This window comes from Pogonomyrmex barbatus, unplaced genomic scaffold (genome assembly GCF_055798465.1).
Source record: "Pogonomyrmex barbatus isolate J1 unplaced genomic scaffold, ASM5579846v1 scaffold17, whole genome shotgun sequence".
Lineage (NCBI taxonomy): Eukaryota > Metazoa > Arthropoda > Insecta > Hymenoptera > Formicidae > Pogonomyrmex > Pogonomyrmex barbatus.
The window spans coordinates 7,384,007-7,406,550 of NW_028297113.1; the positions used below are offsets into that span (position 1 = coordinate 7,384,007).

General features: G+C 32.6%; 1 protein-coding gene across 9 annotated transcripts in view; it reads left to right on the forward strand.

Moving 5' to 3' along the window:
• The first annotated feature begins 44 nt into the window (after positions 1 to 44).
• Positions 45 to 22,544, forward strand: part of tweek (transmembrane protein KIAA1109 homolog tweek) — a 28,842-nt gene continuing 6,342 nt past the window's right edge. The window contains exons 1-45 of one of the 9 annotated variants that reach the window (XM_089074328.1): positions 46 to 198; positions 772 to 1,078; positions 1,156 to 1,299; positions 1,407 to 1,729; positions 1,828 to 4,691; positions 4,818 to 5,135; positions 5,403 to 5,778; positions 5,867 to 6,370; positions 6,470 to 6,728; positions 6,909 to 7,256; positions 7,327 to 7,403; positions 7,504 to 7,837; positions 7,994 to 8,175; positions 8,241 to 8,469; positions 8,544 to 8,932; positions 9,022 to 9,183; positions 9,288 to 9,413; positions 11,367 to 11,505; positions 12,075 to 12,317; positions 12,685 to 12,941; positions 13,082 to 13,111; positions 13,199 to 13,502; positions 13,607 to 14,005; positions 14,090 to 14,587; positions 14,658 to 15,073; positions 15,149 to 15,587; positions 15,654 to 15,901; positions 16,052 to 16,749; positions 16,909 to 17,069; positions 17,162 to 17,373; positions 17,631 to 17,860; positions 17,952 to 18,170; positions 18,366 to 18,437; positions 18,498 to 18,653; positions 18,744 to 18,923; positions 19,040 to 19,241; positions 19,316 to 19,698; positions 19,779 to 20,179; positions 20,294 to 20,623; positions 20,709 to 21,017; positions 21,131 to 21,323; positions 21,472 to 21,701; positions 21,816 to 22,100; positions 22,191 to 22,379; positions 22,465 to 22,544. The exon at positions 22,465 to 22,544 is cut by the window's right edge and continues 127 nt beyond it. In XM_089074328.1, coding sequence (XP_088930454.1) covers positions 832 to 1,078; positions 1,156 to 1,299; positions 1,407 to 1,729; positions 1,828 to 4,691; positions 4,818 to 5,135; positions 5,403 to 5,778; positions 5,867 to 6,370; positions 6,470 to 6,728; positions 6,909 to 7,256; positions 7,327 to 7,403; positions 7,504 to 7,837; positions 7,994 to 8,175; positions 8,241 to 8,469; positions 8,544 to 8,932; positions 9,022 to 9,183; positions 9,288 to 9,413; positions 11,367 to 11,505; positions 12,075 to 12,317; positions 12,685 to 12,941; positions 13,082 to 13,111; positions 13,199 to 13,502; positions 13,607 to 14,005; positions 14,090 to 14,587; positions 14,658 to 15,073; positions 15,149 to 15,587; positions 15,654 to 15,901; positions 16,052 to 16,749; positions 16,909 to 17,069; positions 17,162 to 17,373; positions 17,631 to 17,860; positions 17,952 to 18,170; positions 18,366 to 18,437; positions 18,498 to 18,653; positions 18,744 to 18,923; positions 19,040 to 19,241; positions 19,316 to 19,698; positions 19,779 to 20,179; positions 20,294 to 20,623; positions 20,709 to 21,017; positions 21,131 to 21,323; positions 21,472 to 21,701; positions 21,816 to 22,100; positions 22,191 to 22,379; positions 22,465 to 22,544 — 14,385 coding nt within the window. In that variant the 5' untranslated portion in view covers positions 46 to 198; positions 772 to 831. Of the gene's footprint in view, positions 199 to 771; positions 1,079 to 1,155; positions 1,300 to 1,406; positions 1,730 to 1,827; positions 4,692 to 4,817; positions 5,136 to 5,402; positions 5,779 to 5,866; positions 6,371 to 6,469; positions 6,729 to 6,908; positions 7,257 to 7,326; positions 7,404 to 7,503; positions 7,838 to 7,993; positions 8,176 to 8,240; positions 8,470 to 8,543; positions 8,933 to 9,021; positions 9,184 to 9,287; positions 9,414 to 11,366; positions 11,506 to 12,074; positions 12,318 to 12,684; positions 12,942 to 13,081; positions 13,112 to 13,198; positions 13,503 to 13,606; positions 14,006 to 14,089; positions 14,588 to 14,657; positions 15,074 to 15,148; positions 15,588 to 15,653; positions 15,902 to 16,051; positions 16,750 to 16,908; positions 17,070 to 17,161; positions 17,374 to 17,630; positions 17,861 to 17,951; positions 18,171 to 18,365; positions 18,438 to 18,497; positions 18,654 to 18,743; positions 18,924 to 19,039; positions 19,242 to 19,315; positions 19,699 to 19,778; positions 20,180 to 20,293; positions 20,624 to 20,708; positions 21,324 to 21,471; positions 21,702 to 21,815; positions 22,101 to 22,190; positions 22,380 to 22,464 lie in introns of those variants that run through there. The other 8 variants (XM_089074329.1, XM_089074330.1, XM_089074335.1 and 5 more) reach the window with 8 other exon arrangements.

The following is a 22,544-nucleotide window of genomic DNA, read 5'->3' on the forward strand; positions in this document are numbered from 1 at the left end:
TCGCCTTGACAATGCATTGGTCAAGATACATCAAGTATGGAGTGGTTATGCGTGTCATTATCCATTGATGACAGTTCTCTCTGACATTTCTCTCCAGGGTTATTATAATGAAAACACGATTATTATAATGACAAATATAGAAACATGAATGATATAGTAAAAATGTCAATGTGCTTTATACCCGGCTATCTAACAAAGGTAAATTGTCAACATAGAATATTCTATATCGAACAAGTAGCTTTTCCCGCTGACGAGATCATTGCGACGAATAATTATTTTTTAATCACGGAGAACATTAAGTTTTCGTGTTGTGCGTGTAAATGAATACATCAATGCTGATACTTTTTTTGAACTTGTGTTTATTGGACAAGAGATGTATCTTGTTTTTCGCGATACCTTAATGAAATTCTTATTAATGTGTCAGCACAATTTTTTGTTAATCATATGCTTAAAAAAGATCTCAAACAAATAAAGAACAGGCACTACATTTGAGTTGTAATTTAATTTCTTTATCACTTTATAGGAATGTGTAGATTATGTTGAATAACGTGATTCATAAGTTTTACAGGGATGGATTTATGCTAAATAACGTAATAAAGTAATAAGTTTTAAATAATTATTAGTATCGTAATTTGTAACAGATTGTAATCATTATTTGTTAAATATTTATAATATTTATAAATAGTTATTATGAAAGATAATAGATAATAGATAATATTTATGTATACATAGATTTTAATATTAGTATATTGTGACTTTTTATTGTTTCAGTACATAAAACACTATGAGTAATAGTTTTTAATTTAACAGTCATAAGAAAATAGCATTATTATGGAAAAAAACGAAATGTATAATACTACAAATTCATCTTCCTTTGAGTCAGCACTTTGGAATTATTCCATTGATCATGTTCTGGATGATCTTAAAATGGATAGCAACTTTATATGGTTGCTATGTTCGTTAGTATCTGCCATATCCTGGATTGTTTATATTGCTTATTATAATAGTAGAGTTGCTGGTTATATAATGACAAAATTGTTAAATCGATTTGTTATCAGAGATGGATACGTTAAAGTTGGTAAGAATATAGTTCTTATAATTATATTGATGATCCATAAGCTAATTTAGAATAGTTATTCAATTTTATTTTTTCAGGATCTTTTACGCTAAGCGCTTTAAGTGGAAAGATAATGTTTAGGGACATAGTTTATATCACAACAGATTATAGTTTTAGAATTCAAGATGGTTGGCTTATATTTAGATGGTGGACAAGCTATGTTCCTAAAGATGTATCAGAAGGTAAGTGCTTTTTTTTTTAATACTTAATGTAATAATTAAATAAAAAAAAAAAATAAATTTTAAAATGAGTAAAACTGTACAATACATCTCATACAACTTTCTTGTAGACCTCTCACATTCTGACACGCGATTGTCAGTTATGTTAAATGGCGTAGAATTACACGTTTATAATCGCTGTCAACTTTATGCACAATTAGAAAAATCCTTTGGTCTTACACCGCAAATGTTTCCCGATGAAGAAAATCATAATATAAACAGTGACGATTTAGACGGGGAATCTATAAATAATGCAGCTAATGAGACTCGTCACTCACAAATTAATGCAATGGATGTGTCTCGTCATGTGGATAATATCAGAAAAAAGGAAGCTCATGTGATCGCACGTACTTGGAGAGATTTGATACCAGTTATTAAATTGGACATTTGCACAGTTAGTAATAGCAAATTAACAATAACGATTATTTTTATTCCAATTTTCTTTAATTTTACTTTATAATTTTACTTTTTTTTTTTTTTTTTTTTTTTTAGGGAAGACTGGTGTTTGGTAATCGTTTAGTACCAACCACATTGTCAATAACAGTGGAGGAAGCACATTTTGTATATTCTACAAAACCAGCAGCGTCTAGACATGATCATTTTATGCATTTTACTAAGTGTAAGGCTGAAAACTTTAAAGTTATTTTGGCTCCCAGTCCTAAATATACTGGAATGGTCGACGATCCGCCCAGATACATGGGAGAAGGCTTCGTTGTTCTAAGTTCAAATAATATGGAGCTTTATTATTACATGGACGAACCTGGCGTTGTACCAGAACATCCTGAAATGATACAGTTGGTGAATGGAGACATGGTTGAAGCAATGCCTCCTATATGGGGTATCGATATTAAATGTGGAAAGGGTACGGATTTCAGTTATGGCCCTTGGGCCGACAGACAACGTGAACATTTATTCAAATTCTTCTTTCCCAATGATTATCAACCATTGAAGGTTACAAAATTGCCTAAACCAGGAGATAAAAGACAAGTTCAATCGTTTGACATCAGATTGTCAACACTGAATGAAGCAACGATCGATATACTTTTTAGTAAAAATAGAGAAACAAACGCTGTTCACGTTAACGTAGGACCAGGATCATATTTAGAAATTACAATGCCATGGATAGTATTGCAAGATGGATATACTACAAAGATAACTGGTCAGCTCTTACATTTGGAAGCCACGACTAGTTTGCAATATCGGAGTCTAGTTGAAAGTGAGACTTTAGAATTTGGAATAAAGTGTCATTATCCCATTAGATGGAACGATCATCAGGAATGGACGCTGAATTTAACTGGATGTAAAGCAACTGCTAATTTAGTTTATTCGCATAAAGATTTTTTTCAAGATATGATCAATGATTGGGCGAGTAAAGCGAGACCTGATATTCTACATTTTGTTCCATATACTTGGAAATTTAATTTGCTTTTGAAAGAATTTGAATTGATTACGCTTTGCAATGAATACAATTGGATTGATTGCTCATCGCAGAACCAAGAGAATGCGCATATCGCCTTTTGCGGAGAGCTGTTTGATCTCTCGTTTGATCTTCCATTCGTAGACTTTCTACCCGTGACGATACCCTTACGTTTTTGGATTCAAGGAGAAAGCGTTGATCTTTCATTCTATTTACCGGAAGTCAATACCAATCGTATTATTTTATTGGCATTGGATAAGAATGCAAAAATTATAACGCGTGACGGATCTCATAAGCATTTGCATGAATTGAATAGAGGCAAGAAATGGAGAAATTTTTGTCAAAAAGAATCAGGCTGGGTCGATTGTTGGTCTGTACCAATCGTGGCGTTGAGTATTAATTATATATATCATCTATGTCCACCTTTGGGCCCTACTCCACAAGCTAATATAACAACTCCAGAAAAAGAAGAAATTCTCTTGTCTCCTATGCGAATTCCTAAATGTAGGAAATCACCGGGCTTGCAATGGGCAAGAAATGGTGCACAAAAGTTTGATCCGCAATCCATAACGCCTGATAAGGTTAGTATAGAGCTTGAAATTGGACCATCTATATTGATTTTATATGGATCTCTGCTAAAGAACTTCATGCACTTGAAAGAAAATTTATTTGGTGATTATCAAACGTTTACCGATATGCAACAAAGTCGAAACACTTCAACGTCTGCAGAAAGAAATAAGGATAAAGATATACAAAATAGCAGTATTGAGGCATCCATGGAAGATGAAGAAATTAAATCTAAGCCATTTGATCCAAGAGATTACAGACCATTGGAAGTGACTGTTGGTGTTACTATGCACGACATTCAAGCTCATTTAATAAAGAATTGTAATGACAATGATCCACCATGCCCAGTTATACTTCTGGAACGTTTTGGATTTGAAATGAGGAAAGGTTACAAGGAGACACAACTTCAGTTATTGCTTTCCCCTGCTATTGCTTTAGTTACTGACAATGTAGCGAGGTCAAATAAAGAACATCATTTAAATCAGGGACATTTAATGTTAAGTGCGTTGCAAATTAGAGGTCATGCTATGTTTAGTAATGAAGGAAGGAATTTAGATCAGGAAACATTGGAGTATGCATGGTTGATCGAAGTGCAGTTGGGCAAATTAAGCGGAAAGATCACCTCTCCGCAATTACATCATTTTGTTACATCATTGGAGACTTTCTTGTTAATGGCAAAGGATACCGAGAACAGTTTACGTCCACCCAATTTACCTTTTCAATGCCACCATGGTCTCACGCCATTACAATGTCCAGAAAGCGATGTTGATAAACATTATAGATGTCCAAGTTCCGAAGATATAAAATATAGAATGACGAGATTGTCCATAGATGCTGTCGATTTATATTTACAAGAAGTTGATACTGCCATACAATTTTGGATATCTCCAATTCGTGTTGCCACTTGTAATCTTCATGGACATCAAGTAAAATCGGGCATTACTGCTGTTTTACCTACAATATCTATTCGGCAATTTGTGTCTGCAGCAGATTATTTTGCGAATACCAGTAATACTAATACAACTGGTAGTGGAAGATCTCACAATAATGCAAGCAGTCGAATGTCAGGTGATGGATCGGATATATGGCTTGAGGTAGGATCAATATCTCTGGGTCCAGTTATCTTAGAAGCCGCGATTTCTCTTCCAACTCCAGAACATAATTTACATTTAGTACAAAATAAATATTTAAAAATGCATGATGAGGCAACGAAACGTTTGTGGTTTCTATGGCCACAAGAAAGTGGAGTAAAAGCAACGAAATGTGGTTGTATAGGAGGTTGCATATTCTTTGGCAATAATCGAAACGGACCAAGATTTTTCAAACCAAGCTACCATGATCTTCAAGATGGTATTAATATCGCTGCCTATAGGTAGATATTTCTTTTCATATTAAATACATATTAAATACATTTGATGACTGATTTAGAAGCTTTAGCGTAATAATAATCGTAATGTTGTTACCATTTTTATATGAATTGCATTTAATTTGTTTTTAGAATTCATGAACCTGGTAAAGAAAAAGGATTTGGACAATCCATTTTACACGACGGGCAATTGGTATTCCACACACCGCCATATAGCCTGCAAGATATAACTTTACAAGATATATGCTATCCTACAACAGGATTGAAAGTGACAGTCAGTCAGGATGGTACACAAACTCTGAAGAAAAATGTTGAACGTCCAAGGTCGGTGACCGATCATAATAAAGAAGAAAACAATAGTACAAAATTAAATGTTGCATCTGCAAGTCCATTGATATCCAGTGGAGATAGGAAATCGTTGGACAGAAGATTTTCTTATACATCAATGCGGTAATTTTTGGAATCTGCAAATTCGGTTTTTTCGATTATTTAATCATTTTCGAAATAAAGAATTAGCTTTTCTTCGCATTGCATGATTTAATCTAACAAAACACCACATTTTATAATCCATGTTAACAAAGATAAAGTAATATTGTTTGTTGCGTGAGTAAATTAAAAAATAATATAAAAAAAAGTATATAATTTTACCAAGGTTACAGATATTTTTATATATAATATTTAAATATGTGCTTATATAACGTCTCTTTTCTGTTACAGTGGACAGAATGCGAAAGATGTACCATATTCTCGTTTAATTGATGCTAGTCCTGTAGCACAGTTACCCCAAAAATTAGATTCTGATTCTAAACTAAATGCAGAACGCAGTAAATCTATTTTAAGTGTACCAGAAATTGAAACTGCGCCCAAGAGTAGCGTATCCGATTCGAAATTGGCTGTAGATTACTTTACTGCAACAGAAAATATGGAAATACTCGAATCAAGCAGTCCACAATCTTTACCTACTGTTCCAACTGAATTTAATCTCTCTACATCTACACATTCGACTACAAGAGATAATGAAAGTGTAAATGTATCAGATTCTCATCATTCGTTATATGTAAGAACAAATTCGGAAGAACGATTGAAGCAGGAGGTAGAAATAAGATATATTATCGTATTATACATATGTATATGAAAGATTTTCGATACTATATTTATTATGATTGTTTATATGTTCATAGGTACAGCGTACAGTATCTATGTCATCCGAAAATCATTCGGAAGCGTTTTATTCAGCCGATGAAGACATGAGTCACGGATTAAGCGGGAGTCGAACGTCTAGTTTGCGTCAATCTATTGTTGGTTCTGGTTGTGTTTTAAATCGCAACGATAGTATAAAGAAAAAATTTTCGTCAGATTTGTCTATCGTTGAAAGCTCGACTAACGTAAATGTCTCAGTAGCGGATAAAGCGCATACATTGGAAAGAGCAAAGACACAAATATTAAATACAAAAAGGAGTCCTAGGATTAATAGAAACACTAGTTTTCAAAATAATGTTGATCAAGTCATTGAAAATGGTGGTTTGCAAGATTCGTCGGATAGCCATTCAGTGTCATCTACTAGTTTTATCTCTGCTGTATCCTCGCAAGAAGATGTCACACTTGTAAATTTGCATATGCAAGTGAATAAACCGATCGTAGATTCACCGTTATTGATGTCAAGTTATGTCAGCCACTTAACACAGGTATTAGCAAGAAATCCAATTATATATTAAGTTTTTTCTTAAAAATGCACGTATGTTAATCAAGTAATCATATTGTTCATCATAAAACAAAAATGTTAGGTTCGCTGTTCAAATTGGAACCAATCGTCATTACCTTCGGGTGGTGATGCATTTACCACTCCTGTCTTTCAACGTGCGGAAGATGGTAGATTAGTTTACATTGGTGGACGATATATACCAAAACTTGAAACGGTCACAGAAGGTTTTACATCGTTGAAAATGGTAACACGTTCTGATGGCTCGCCTGTCGCAAGTTCATCTAACAAAACACCTACGCATCCTTACTTATGGGACGATATATCTTTAAATCGAAAAGAAGGTACAGGCTGCGTTTCGATATTCACTGCCAGTACTGAAAATATATAGTTCAGATCATGTATATTATAGATTTTCAGTGCTTGCAGTGAATATCGGAACGCAGCCACAGTATTGTATCTGAAAATCGCATATTCGAATAGTGTCAAAAAATTTTTTAAATTTATGATTTATGTATAATTAGGTGAAGAAGATACTGCAATGCACAACGAGGAAGAATTATTGGCAATATTGCATGAAACTGGATTGCGCACGACAGTCATTGTCAAATTCAAAGGAGATGTTGATATTATGATAAGTCCTATGGTTTTGGAATCACTTCAGCGATTTATTGACAGTATTATACCAACTTTAGCCAGTTTACATCCATTAACAATTTTAAATCATCTTCACAACGAATGTATAAGCAAAGTGGAGGATGCAAATATTTTAAAACAAGATCAAAGTTTATCGTATTGGAGTCAAGTTCAAACTAGTTCAAAACGATCGACAGCGGAAAGAAATCTTAAAAATGGTCAAGGTGATGATAAATGTTAGTTCTTATGAGACATATTTTTCTACATGAATCGAATTAGTTTGTACTTATGATTTATTTTCAACAGGCAAAATTGCACTACAGACAAATGTCTATGAAGAAAGTATCACGACGCAAATACAAGGCAGTATTATCTTACCAAAGGTAACAATTTTATATAATAAATATGTGTGTGTGTGTATGTGTGTGATAATAACTTTCTATAAGCTTTTCGTGTATATATTCTTTATCTATATTTTTCCAGTTGAATTTAACATTGTTACAAGCATCTGTTGTTGAAGAAGTTATATCGTTCTCTGCATTAGAAAATATTCGAGACTTGACGTGTGTATCGCTATTCGCGATTTGTCTTGATGATGTTACGGCAAGATTCTATCTGGGAAAACAAGCTCGAGAAGTTGTTCAAACTTTTCATAAACCAGCTGCATTACCAAATCAAAAGAAAGTAAACAAGATCAGTAAAGCATTTTTATCTGGACATCAAACTGCTGCAGTAGTGGCTGATGTAGGAGGAGAAACGGTATATATTGAAACATCGGAGAAACAACAAGAAGAAATTATAATTACTTTAAATATTGGTATATATATATATATATATATATATAAATAAATAAATAAATAAATAAATAAATAAATAAATAAATAAATAAATAAATAAATAAATAAATAAATAAATAAATATGTATACCTATATGTATTTTATATGTGTGATATAAAACTTTGATTTTTAATAGGCAAAGCACATTCTCAATTAAGAAGGCTAAGGAATGAGTCTTCAATATTGAAGGATGCAGTGATAACTGCTATACCTGTACATTATTCAAAAGTATTATTTACCTGTACAAGAATGACATCACCATTAAAGTGTATTGATTATTATTTACATCATCTGATTGACGAAAAAGAAAAGCTAAATGTATGTAGATTTTTTTTTAATATTTCAATAAGAATGCATATAAGAATTTATTATACATATTCTAGAAACAAAGTGGATCACCACAGGCTACTGAAGAATTTACTATGGGATGTGGAGAGGATAGATTAGGATTTATTATGTTTGAATGTGGTTTTGAAGGAATTAAATTAAAAATAGTAAAGAGATCTCAATTTGAGAAAGGAGAAAATGGTGACAGTGATAAAAAGAATGAAGCTGAAGTATTTTGCACAGACAGTGTTAAAAGCCAAGACGAATTAGATAATAACATCGCTGGTAAAAATAAATGTAATTTAAAATAAATGATATATCGCCTCAAATTATGTTTATTTATTCTATTTTACTTTTAGTATCTACTGCAACTACTGCAGAGATAGAAACAAAGCCGACAAATGCATCTGCTGGCATTCAAATGAATATGAGCGCTACTTGCACCAGTCTTACAGCCAAAGTGGCAAATGGTAATACCGTATCATGCGTTATTGAATTAAAAACGGTATGGTTTAATTTTGCTGCACCTCCACGTACTCCAATAACAAGAAAGATTGATTATACAAGATTAGATTGGAATTTGCTCAGTACAGCATCGCCAGCGATAAATGCATGGATGAATCCTAGCAACAAATTTGCAATTCGAATCGTTCATATGTTTAGAACAATGTATCGAAGATCTACCGCAATTGTTGCCTGCCTTATGGCAGAAGCTTTAGATGTACAAGGAATACATATGCCTCTAAAGGTATATGATTATATTTTAATTCAATTATAACAAAACAAATATTTTTCATTAATTTGAATATTTAAAAATTTTTTTATTTTTTTGTACAGAGTCGTTACGGAAGATTAACACCTTTAGCGAAAACATTGCAAGAGGATCCTTCTTGTCAATTATGTACTATATTACAGAATTATGTTTTATTATCTGAAATTATAAATATTGAAGCTAACTTAAAAGAATCAGATTTACCACTTCTCTCTACACTCCGACAGGTTAGTCACAACTATTGAGATATAATATAAATCTTTATCAAGTATGATTTATATGAAATTCATATCTTTATTTTAATATTATAAATTTTATATTTTTACATTAGGGAGTCATTGTATTGAGCAGGCAATGGAAGAACGTACTCTATACGCCATTATTATTGGAACATAATTACAAAACTAAACATATTAAACCATTGAACGTTACATTTGCCGTCTCAGATCCTGATGAGGTAAGATATATTTCATATATAGATTAAAATGAATACATAGTGATTATAATTTGATCCTTAACCTTTCGTTGGATTTTTGAAAATGCTGGCAAAAAATTACAAAGGGTGAATATTAAAAATTATCATTTAATAATCTATATTTTGTTATAATATCTAAGATATTTAAAAGTTATTAGTAGAAGAAGCATAATTTGTTAGAACCTTCTTCTTTCAGCAAATAAGTAAGACAGAAGTGGAAGAAGAAATCAAAGTGAAAAGGAGTAAGAATCCTTCAATAAAGAATATTTTTATAAAATTCATGCATTATGCAGTATAACAAAAGTAGTTTTACATATATCCTCTTTCTTAAAAATAATATTTCGGAAAATGCTTTAAAATTCTTGCAAAATTATTAAATAATGTATTGCATTCATATGCTTTTAACAAATTGTAATATATGTCCAATGCAACAAATTTATTTTTTATATTATGACACATATACAGGATGTTCGGAAAGTACCGGTATCCCCTAAATAACTTTTGAACGGATAGAGATAATTAAATGAAATTTGGTGGACATTTATGGTGTCTAAAAATCTATCTTTTGACATAAGTGGTAACAACCCCCCACCCCTGGGGGTTCGGGGGTAAGATATAGATAAAAAATCTTAAATGGAATAATGGGTCAAGTGATAACTTGTTTGAAAGGCTTTTGAAAGATCTTTCCAATGAGCCCTCACTTTGCAATCCCCCATGAGGCGGGGATAGAGGTTCAAAGATTTTAAAGTGCATAAGGGATAAAGTGATAGCTTGTTTGAAAAGTCTTTGAAAGATCTTTCCAATGAGCCCTTTTATGATCCCCCACCCCTATGGGGGCGGAAGTGGTTCACAAATTTTAAAAGACAGGACTCAAGTAAAAATCTCTCGAAGAGACATTGCACGAGTTATGTCCGATTCCACCAACGTAGATTAATTTTAATCTCGATTCAATTCTTACTCTTTATCTTTTTCTAATTTTTAGAACTAGAAAAAGATGAAAAGCAAACCGAGATTAAAGTAAATCTACGTTGATGGAATCGGGCATTAGGCCCCCAGTCATTTGCATTCTTCATTAAAATATGTGTGCATGTTTTCATTATAACGATAACAATAACGAAAATATGCACACATATTTTAATAAAGAATGCAAATGACTGGGGGCCTAAGTCGTGCGATGTCTCTTCGAGAGATTTTTACTTGAGCCCTGTCTTTTAAAATTTGTGACTCACCCCCGCCTCATGGGGAGTTGCAAAGTGAGGGCTCATTGAAAAGACCTTTCAAACAAGCTACTTATTCCATTTAAGATTTTTGATCTATATCTTACCTCCGAGCCCCCGGGGATGAGGTTGTTGGCCCTTATGTCAAAAGATAGATTTTTTGATAAATGCCCTCTAAATTTCATTCAATTCATTCAATTATCTCTATCCGTTCAAAAGTTATTTAGGGGTCCCAGCACTTTCCGAACACCCTGTACACACACACACACACACACACACACACACACACACACACACACACACACACACACACACAACTTTTATCATAGGTGCAGGTGCGAAATGCTTGGATATAAATGTGATTATCTAAATAATTGTACATGTGCAACAACTTTTGAAAATATTTTTATAAGATATTTCTGCAAAAGTTCTTTAGCAAAAGTTCTTATGTTATATTGCAAAAGTTCTTATGCTATATTGTGCTATTTTATAAAATCAGCTTTAAAGCGCTTTCAAAGACATTTCATTTAAAACATAGTTAATGCTATAAGAAAATCAAAAAACAAATTTGATCATATGTTAATTTTCTAATGAGCATATATTAATACCAGCAAAATATATTTTTTTATGATATATAAAATTCTTTAATATTTCAGTGGAATTTGATTTTGCTAGAAATAAAAAAATATTTTGAGTTTTGGTTTGCTGATATTTATAGGAAAATCTGTTGACCGATGGGGAGGGTAGTGCAGGAGATGTTGATGATCAAGAAGTGACAGATGAATGTGCTATGCTCATCCACACGGACCATATGCATAAACACACACATATCAAAGGTGGACAAGATAAAACATCAGGTATTACAAATTACACAGTAAACATTATATATTTTTTTTAATAATGATAAAATATTTGTAGACGAACTCTTTATAACAATTAAATTATTTATAAATAATATGCATAATAATTTTAATGACTTTAATTATTGCTTATATTACAGTATATCTTATAAACTACAAAAACAGATGATAAAATAATTAAGATCTTTATAATAAGATCTTTTGATTTAAATTATATATTTTTTAAAATTATTTAAATCTGTTATATTTTTATGTATTTTTACACATTTCTCAATATTTTTTATTGATTCAAAGATGCAGTTACGTCTCAGTATAGAGTATATTAATTTCAGAGCATATATTTGTCATTATAACTCCATCAGAAATCATTTTGCTTTCAAAGCTTTATTACTAACCCTGTGTATATAAATGCTTATCTATGTTTGTCTAAAATGCTTCTTCTCCCATTGCTCTCTGTAAACTCTACTCTTTAGTATCCAACTATCTAGCTTTTGTTAGTGCTATAATTAATGAACATAACGAAATTACCTTATACAAATACCTTGGCTTCATGTGGAAATGACTAGGTATATGTGGTGATGGTTTGACGGTGCCTGTAAGCTCTCCTCGCGGGAAAGATACAACTCCTATAGCAACACCGGTTCCAGGCCCGGATTCATTTTCCTCTCCCTCTCCACCCGTAGCTCTTCCAAAGAGAGGAAAAACATTACAACCAACACAAGTGCCTGCTAGTACACGTGCAAGTATCGTTTTCCCCTTGCTCACCAGCGGTGGGTTATTCAGTCAAACGCGAGAACCAAATAATATAAGTAAGTGGACAGTGAACGAATTGTTTAATTTTCTCAGTATAAGTAGTAATCAGCAACTTATTTTCATCTTTGACCAAAGCAATTAGTATAATAATGACAATGAATAATGTCATTGTGCATGATCCCATCTTTTGGGTATAATTATTATTGTGCAATTTTGTATGTACTTTTATCGTATTTTTTTTTTTATTTTTATTATTTTTTTTTATTAACGTGTTTCTAGAGTATTCATTCTTTATAAACATCTTGAAAACTTTTATTATTGTTGCATCTTTATTTACTATTCAGTTTGTAGTAATTAGATATAATTATTATTATTATTAGTTATAACTTTATTTATTGAATTTAGAAGTTATTTTTATGTTAGGTTATGGAACATTGAGAGAAGAGAAAACTCCACAAATTCATATTTCGCATTCGCATCAACTTGGTTCCAATCCTAGCATCTATTCTGGAGGTGTAGGTCATGGTAGTCAACATAGCACTGGGAGTTTAGATCAAGTTACATCTCCTACAAGTCATTCTACAAAACCTATAAATACAGGCGAAGACCTGTATAGTTGGATGGCAAAACAGCAAGAATTTATAAAAGATAATGATAAAGGAAATTTAAAAGGAAATTGGGTAAGTTTAATCATTGTATCGTCACGATATAAAGACTGCCGATAAAACATTAAAATGTAAGGAATCTATTGGCGGAAATGTAAAGATGCGTTCATATGTAAAATATATGCTTATCTACATTTCCGTTCTTGCTTATGTAGGTCTTTCGTACAGAGCAAAAGTCTATAAAGGTACATTTAAAAAGACGCAACTTTTGCTACTTTACAACACAAATATGTTGCTTCAATGAAAGATCGATTAAAAATATTCTTTTTTAGGATTCAAAGATTAATACTATGACTACTGATGACACTGAAGATTCCGATATACAGAGTGGCGCTTTTCTGTATCCAATGAAAGATTCTCTGAGATTATTGGATGCACATTTGATTTTTGAACCACTTTTATCATCGTTATCAGTTATGCCACAACAGATGTTATCAGTTATTGGATCAGGAAATGTGAATAATATGTCCTCCTTAGATTCATTAGGTTCAAATTTATCTCTTGTAGGCAGTATGGATACCATGCGTATTGATATAGTCGTAAGCGAATTTGGAAAAGTGACAGATAAGAAAAAAAGTAAGCTTAGGGTAAATTGTAGATGTAGACGTATTATCCTCAAATATATATATATATATATATATATATATATATATATATATTCCTCATTTTGATACTTATAGATACCAAATGCCAGCCAAAAAAAGGAACTAACTCAAAATTTTATCTCGATATACCACCAGAAACACCGGCATTTTTATGCGAAAGAATTGGCGTTGATATTGATATTAAAAAAATGGCCGATATGACAGTAGATGATATGATACAAAAACAAAATGTTCTATATATATCTAGAGGCCAATTAAAGAAACATACTAGTACAGTGGTTAACATTAGTTTAAATATCCGTTATATAAGTCAGCAAGTAAACATGCCTCTTCTCAGATTATTACATCAGATAAGTAACATGTATCAAAATGTTAAAGAGACACAGATGGAGTTAAAAGAGCAACAACCTGAAGGAAAATGTAATACTAACTTAATCGTTAATGACAACATCGCAAAAAATGGTTCATCATCCAGTAAATATATACTCTATTTCATTAATTATAAATAATTATGTATACATGATGATTTGTTCTGCTATTGATGAAATATTCTTTTAGCATCCGATTTACAAGAACAGTTTCTTACTGGCGGCAAGAAGACCGAAGCACCGTTGCTTCATAGCAGTTTTGAACCAAATCAATCGAAAATGCTATCAAGTACAACTGTACGATCTCGGCCGCAAAGTTTCGCACAAAAGTTACGAAGTACTGGCAAAAGTGTAAAGGGTTATATTAATTTAAGCGAAGGCGTTATTACGCCCAGTTTCGGAGCAAGTCCTAGCGGATCTGGTTTAGATAAATTCACGGATACGTGTAAAGATAGTGCACACTTAACGCCACGATGCTGGAAAACTATATACTATCTTCTGGATTTATATGCAACTCGCCCAGAAACTAAAACTATTACTCATCGATTTTCGATACCCGCAGATGCGGCGGAACATTATAAAAGTGGAAGAAAATATGAAATTTTGAATGAAACCAAGGATGTTGATATTGAAAAAGGATTGAACGCGGAGAATAGTTCAACGCCAATCCCTCCATCGAGAGAATTAAGTAAATATCGAATATTTTTTGTAACATTTCCCATATTTTTGCAACTTTAATAATTGAATGCTATTTATAGATATTGTAACGGGTGAAAGAACCAGACTAATTATTTTTGGCGTCGCACGAATTCATAGAACCAGATTATTAGCTACTTTGAGTGGCTTAAAACTTGAGGCAGAAATTACTAGTTTACACGCTAGTCTAACTTGCCGCAAGAAATCGCGACCTGCAAGTTTAGAATGTAGCATGACTGGACAAATTGGTAGAACTATGATTGTCTTACTGGAAGGGATTGCTCCCAGTCAACAGACAGTCGTAAAAGTTACCGTTGGTAAATCACAAGCTTTGTATTCTAGTATTACGAGACGTCAAAAAGACAAGAATAGCGGTTTACTGACTGTCGGCGCTGTAAACATTGATATACCACAGCATCCCGTAGCCTTGCATGGGATGATGACCAGAGGCAGCAAACAATTATCGTCAACACTACAGGTAAATATTGATCATATAATAATATTTAAATTGTTAAAAGAGATGTATGTAAATAAAAAAAAAATTACATTACAGGAATTAAGAGTTACTAGAACATCATCGAGAATGTCGCGAGGCCAACAACAAGACGATGTAGACACTGTTCCGGGCAGTCCGCATCATTACGCTCCAGCTCCTTCGATTGACGTAGAAAAGCCACAGGCCGTGTCTGGTCTTTTAGAACCTATCGTTATGCAGTTCCACATAATACTTCAAAGTCTAAGTATAACCGCGGCATTGTTACCGTCTCTGCAAGCACAATATAAGATGGATCAAGTGAATAGTTCCGGTATAACAGGCAGCAAGGCTAAGTTTACTATAGATTTGCCTCATCATAATCTAAGTTTCACGACGAAATTGCAAGTGACGGAAGCAAATTTACCATCTGAAGCAAGTATCGAACTACCTAAAGTGCACGTTTCAGCCGAATACATTCAAGATGGAAGCAGCAATTTGAATGATAGCAAATTAGCAGGTAAGTAGTAGGTAAATGATGTATCTTTTGTTTCAATAAGCATATTTTAAATGAAATTTTTTGCAGATGGTGTCGTATTAAGACAAGGTAGTTATTTGAGTGCAACTGCAGATATTGGAGTATTTGAGCATTCATTAACGACGGACCTTTTAAATCATTTAGTATTTGTACAAAAAGTATTTATGAAAGAAGTAAACGAGGTAGTACAGAAAGTCTACGGGGGGGAAAAGCCAGTGCCTTTGTGGCTCGAAGATGACGAATCAACCAATTCTACTTTGAAACGAATTTTATTCTCGCTGATTATACGTATCAAGGTAAAAAAATTTTTGTAAAATTTTGTTACATTTTCTCCGTTTTGCATATTTACATATTTGCAAATAACATTTTAATAAATCCGTATTAATTTCTGATTAATTTTAGAAAATACTATCTACTATCACGGAAAAAATTTTATTTCTTTACAGAGAATTCAATTGACTGCAACAACTCCAACTAATTCGGCAGTGCGATTAGAAACCGGCGCGGTAGAATTTCAATTATCTAACAGAGTGCAAAATGTTTCTGGAGCTACTCAACCTAATCCCTATATGAAATTATTTGGCAAAGCGCAAGTTGATATTAATTTAAGTTTAGGACAATTACTAAAGAATATATTGTTTGAAGAAGCAGAGCCCGAATTTCAGCAGTTTGCTTTCTTCAATACTAGAATAGGACTACGAAATGCATTTCAAGAGGAAATGGCTCAGGGTGAAGACAAGGAAGTAGTTTTAATTACTCTTAAACGTCCACTAATTTATATACAACCGATAGCTATCGATAAAGCCATACTCGTTTGGTTAAATTACAAAAACGCATATGAATACTGGAATGAAAAGCGATCTAATTTGAATAAAGAGGTATTAACTGCCACTCAGCAAGTATTTGAAAAAGTTCCATTTGGGCAATTAACGAGTCAACTCAGCGCACCTCATCTTGGAACATTATTTTTGCAATTAACAGTTGATGATATGGGCATATGTCTGCCGCTTAATCCCTTGCCACCGAATAATTGGAGATTAAATAGAGGCCTTTATGATGGAGAATCGCGAGGGGCTGTTGTAGTGACACTTGAAAATACAAGCATATCTGCATGTAGTAGCGGTAGTTTAGTTAGTAAAGGAAGGTACGTATATGTGTATGTATGTGTGTATGTGTGGGTACAGCCGTATGTGTGTGAGTGCGCGCGCGCGCGCGCGCGCGCGTGTGTGTGTGTGTGTGTGTGTTAATCTCATTTATAGTATAGATTCTTTAACTTTTTAATTCATCATATCTCTGTTATTAGATTTGTAGGGTTATGCTTGAGATTTGCAGAAGACTTTGAAACTTCTTTGGACGATTGGAAACCAGATATGACTGATAGTAATATAATGAATTTATGCGTTGTATCAGAAGGCACGTACGAAGTATGTAGTAGAACTATCGCACAAAAACAAGATAAATCTGGTATGATCTTTATTTTTAATTTTTGAAATATAAAACTTTTACATAATATTTTTTTGTATAGAATTTTTTAAAAATAATTTATTTTTTTTTAGATAACGCTAAATGGATCTTGAACGTTCAATGGCAAATGGAAGGAGTTGATATTCATCTTGATGTCAATGTAGGACAACAATTATCAGCTCTTGGGCATACATTAACAATGTTAACTGGTTCTGAAGAAGAGGATGATATTTACATTCCTCCAGATTATGACAGTGATGATGGTGATCAACCAGAAAATAGCACTAGCCAGGTTAAAAAAAAAGTATGGTTTAATTAATTTTATTTTTTGCCCTTTATACGCACGCGTACGTAACTTTCGTGCTTTATGTTTTGCTTATGTCGTGCTTTAAATAAGTAATATAGACTTAGACGGAAGAAAGACGTATTTTACATAATATGTGCATAAAATCTTGACGTACAAAGCTTAAGTTTACTTTCAGACTTTATTAAGTATTTCAATATTGAATTAAAATAGTGATGTCTTTTATTTATACAAATTAAATTTATGTACATTTGTAGGAAAGCATATTAATGAAAAAATCGAAAAATTGGACGGACAGTCTCCCGGCATTTATCTTCGATCCTACACTTGATGCAAAAAAGAGATCACAACTAATAGAAAAAGAGATGAACGAACAAGCTAAAATTATAAATGATTTGCGATCATTGGGCGCATCACATGGAACAATTGAACAGGAAATGAAACGTCTGCATGAATTGGAAGCGATGGTATTCAAAGATTTTAGAAGGTATGTTATGAAATAACTTTTTTATTTTATTTACAATTGTATTTATTTTATTTACAATTGTACATTTTGATATATGAGATATGTTTTTCAGAGATATGATTCAAAAACTAAGAAGACAATCTGTAAAAGCTTCTGGTATTAAGGGTAAATTAGGTCTCGGTAGCAAAACGAATACATATCGTTCAAGATCCTTTATTGTGCCCTCACCCACACCAGAACATCATTTAGAAAGCCCAGAAGATATGAATACTGAAATTAATTCGGCAAATTCAGCTAGTTATGAAAGCAGTCCTAGAAGCGGTCCTAGTCGGTATGTATTTATTTGAGTGTGCGTGTGTGTGTGTGTGTGGAGGGAAGAGTGTCTAACTTTTAGATATGATTTACTAAACGATATTTTTTAAATCTATTTTTTTTTTAATAATTTTAACTTAAAGTTAAATGTGAAATAAATGTGAAATACATGCGCGCGCGTATTTAATTAAAAAAAAAACGTTTTGTTATATAGATCAGCTTCCTTGCGAGTAAGAGGACTTAGTGGACCACGAGTCACTTTTAGTGATACCCATACGATGTGCAGGTACGGTTAAAATTTTATTAATAATAAAAATATGAATTATGTATTTGTGATTTCTGTCAGGCAATCATCTCTACCCAGCGCTAGTTCTGATTTGAGTTTACCAGAGGGAGAATTAGAATGGCCAGAAGCTATCGAGATAGAAGGAGAACGAGTTGAATTGAGAAAAAAAAATAAAGATATTAGTTGTACATCTAGTTACGATAGCATGGAGGGACAGTATGTACCGTCAATAATTTATATTATTTTTGGGGAGATATATATTTATTATAAAGTATATCAAAAGCATATGTTATTCTTTTTTTGCAGTGCACCATTACTTGATTCATTTGGAAAAGAACAAGCTTCATCAACATCTTCACCATTTATTACAGCTCAAAAAACTCAAGAGCCTAATATAGATTTTGAACTCGATGTCAAAGTTTTAATTAATAGCGGAAAGTGCGTATTACATACAAAAGATCCAGGAAAAGAAGATGAAATTAAACTGTAAATAATATATATAATATATAACTTTTAAATAATATATATAATATTTAACTATACTATATAACTTTTAATTGTTTTAATAATTATGACTTTTTGAATTTTTCTTTGCTTTATAGTTTGAGTAGAATGAAGAAAGAAAGATCATGTTCTGGTGGTACATTTGAATTTCAACCTGGCAGTCCCAGTAGCAGTAGGAAACATTTAAATAGTAAAGAGAAACCATCAACAACTAGCACATCTCGATTAAAATATCTGCAGCATACAAGTGTGCCTTTGGTAGATTTAACCATTTTTCATATTCCTGGGTTAGACGTTAAGGTACATTGTAACATTTTACACCTATTGATAATTATATATTTTTCAAAGTGATATAAAAGGAAATTATTTTGCAGGTTCATTACGAATCTAAAACTCTTCCAGAAGAATCATTATCTCCCCGTGTATCTGCTGAGAACAATTTGTTAAATCCAATTACAGTGACAGCACTTAGAAAATCTAGTACTAAAAAAGCTAGTCTTTTTGCTTGGATGACTCTTCAAAGTATTCCAGAGGAAACTATTATCAGTCCTCATATTCTTGAATTTTTAGAACAAACTCTAGAACCAATTCCGAGCAAGAATAACTTTCAGAGTAATGTGCAAACGAATGCTGGCTTTTTATTAGAAAATACAGAAAATACATCATGGGCTGCCACCGCTGCAAGTAGCAATTATGTTTATGCCAGTTTTCCCGTTGATGTCATAGTGTATTTTCATATGCAGCCATCTACATTTAGGTATATTAACGAATAATGTAACATAAATTTTATGAAATCCTCGAATATTTTTCGTTTTATAACTTTCAATCTTTTTGTAGATTTTCGTGTTTACCAGTTTCAAGAGTAGAATGTATGTTGCAATTACCATCCCTTGATATCATTTTTTCATCAAAGCGTGCTGAGGAAGAGTTAATCGAATTTCGAGAATTTAAATCACAAACAACAAGCAAGGAAATAGGTTCGGCTATTGGTGGATTATCTGTCACAGGTTGTTTAGCAGATTTTTCTGTTTATATTTTTCATCCATATGGCGGTGGAAAGAAAACAGGACTAAAGGAAGCACAGTGGTCGCCCTTATCCGATAGTGAGAGAAAAGATTCATTAAGCATCAATGTTGAATTTGTAAAATTTCATCTATCGAGAAGTAGGAAATTGAACTTTCAAAGTGAACAACTTAAGAAGCTTTCGGATACTGGTCGTGCAGTCATACGATTTTCAAGTATGTGCATTAATACAAATCGAGAAACAACATGTTGTGTTTATTAAATATAGTTTATTAAGATACTTAACGATTTATTTGTTTTAATAAATTTTCTTAATATTAATTTTTTAGCAATTATTGATATTGGATCTGCTTCGTTTAAATACGATATGCGTCGATTAACAGAAATTCTGGCATTTCCGAAGGCTTGGTATCGGCGTAGCATCGTGAGACGCTTATTTTTAGGAGATTTAAGTTCAGGCACCGCATATCCCGAAGAGGATGGGAACATTCCATCAAATCAGGAAGAAGCGGTTATGGGAAGTTCCTTGTTGAAGCATTACGACAGACACGCATGTGATTCATTGTCAAAAAGCGCACCTGAAAGAAGTCCAATATTAAACAGAGAAAAATTAAAATTAAGCTTGGAAAGTGATATGCCAAGACCCACCCGATTAAAAGGTATCTATTTTCAATTGTTTGTATAATTAACAAAAATAAATTCGAAGCTTAACGTTATTTACTTATTAAATGTTACTCTTATAAGATATTGGAAGAGGCTGGAGTTTTACTACCGATAAACAAATGTCTGAAATCAAATTAAGAGAATCTGCATGGGAAACATTGGTATTATTCGCAGTGAATTTTACGCGTCTAAATGTGCATATGAATATGGGTAATGTAATGGGCAATGTTAGCTGGATGACAAAAGATTTCAGATCAGACGGGAGACTGTCTATTGGCAGCACAGGACATAAAAATTTGTACATAGGTATTGGTTTAGGAGGGTCGAGTTTAGATGCGAAAGGTGGTATAGTCGGTGGAACAATTGAATTAAGTAGAATTGATACTTATAGTGAGTTTTTTAACAATTAAATTTACGTAAATTGATAAATCAACAATGAATTTATGTAAATAGATGTATTATGAAGTTTAATCTACATTTTGTGTATGACTTTTTACGTATAGTACACATTCGCGAAGAACCAGGAATAGAACCTGATCACACAGTAGGATTGAAATTATTTGCGTTGGAATTACGATTGGATTATATGGGAACAAGTGTACTAATGTCTCGAGTGTCTTCGTTAGATGTTACTCTTAGAGACGAATGGAAGATTAATCGTAGCAGCAGTGGTGATGCTTTTATGCCAACCCGAAGGTTGGTATTTTAATTTTAATGAATTTAAATACATTGCTTTAATTAAGTAAACAACAATGAAACACAATCTTAAATCTCTTGTCGAAATTAAATGTGTTACAAAAATGTTACAAATCTATACATAAATACATAAGAAAAAAATGTTTAGGCCCGCTATCATTTTTATGCATGGTGATTTGGGTTGGGATCAATTACAAATTATGATTAGTAAGTCAACAACAGCCGATTTACTGAAAATGTTTTACAAACTGGATGAGTTTTTCAGTCAACAATTTAAAAGTAGCAAACGAGTATTTAGCTCGTTACAACCAAAGCATCAAAGAATGAACAATAGTAGTATCAAGAAAAGACAACAAAAGAAAAAATCTGCTATTGATGGTAAATTGACAGTGTTATGATGTATCGCATTATGACGGAGTTATTGGTCATCATGAAAATTATAATATATCATATAATTATAATAATTTATTATTATTATTATTATTATTATAGGAGGTCCATGGAGTTTAAATCAGACTGCGATATCAGATGCTAGACATCATAGACATTGGCAAAGAGTATTGGCCCAAGTGGCTGGTCTTCAATTAGGAAGCCTAAGATTTTCTTTGCCATCAACTGGCACCGTTCTTGGTGGTACAATGGAGCTTCACGGCTGTAATATTAGTTTAGCGTGTTTCCACGGAATTAATTTTAAAAGTAAAAGTTGGGCTTTGTTTTCGTTAAAAGAGCCCTGTATAAGTTTCGCTACAGAAGCTCAAGAAATCCCAAGTGTTGAAAGTAATTAACATTAAATATCAGTTATCATGTTATAGAACCACGTTTTATAAATCAAAGATATATCATAAATTTATTTCTTTTTACACGCAGCGCCCAACACGTATGACGTTCATGTTGTACAGACATTAACCATCAGTCTGGGGCACCAGCAAGAACAACACGCGAGACATCATTCCATGGCAACCGTATGTAGATTAAGTCGAAGTGTTTTATTTCCACCGCAATTTAAGTCTTTACAAGAATGGTTTCATTATGCATTTGCTAGTAGTGAAATCGATGGTATGTATTAAATTCATATGAAAATAATTTTTATTATTACTTCTGTAAAATTATACACTTGTATCAAATTTCTTTTGTTGCACAGCGGTAGATAGATTTCCATGTGTCGAGAGAGATAGAATAGAAAATACATCTGATGGTAGTAATACATCGCGCGGAAGGAGC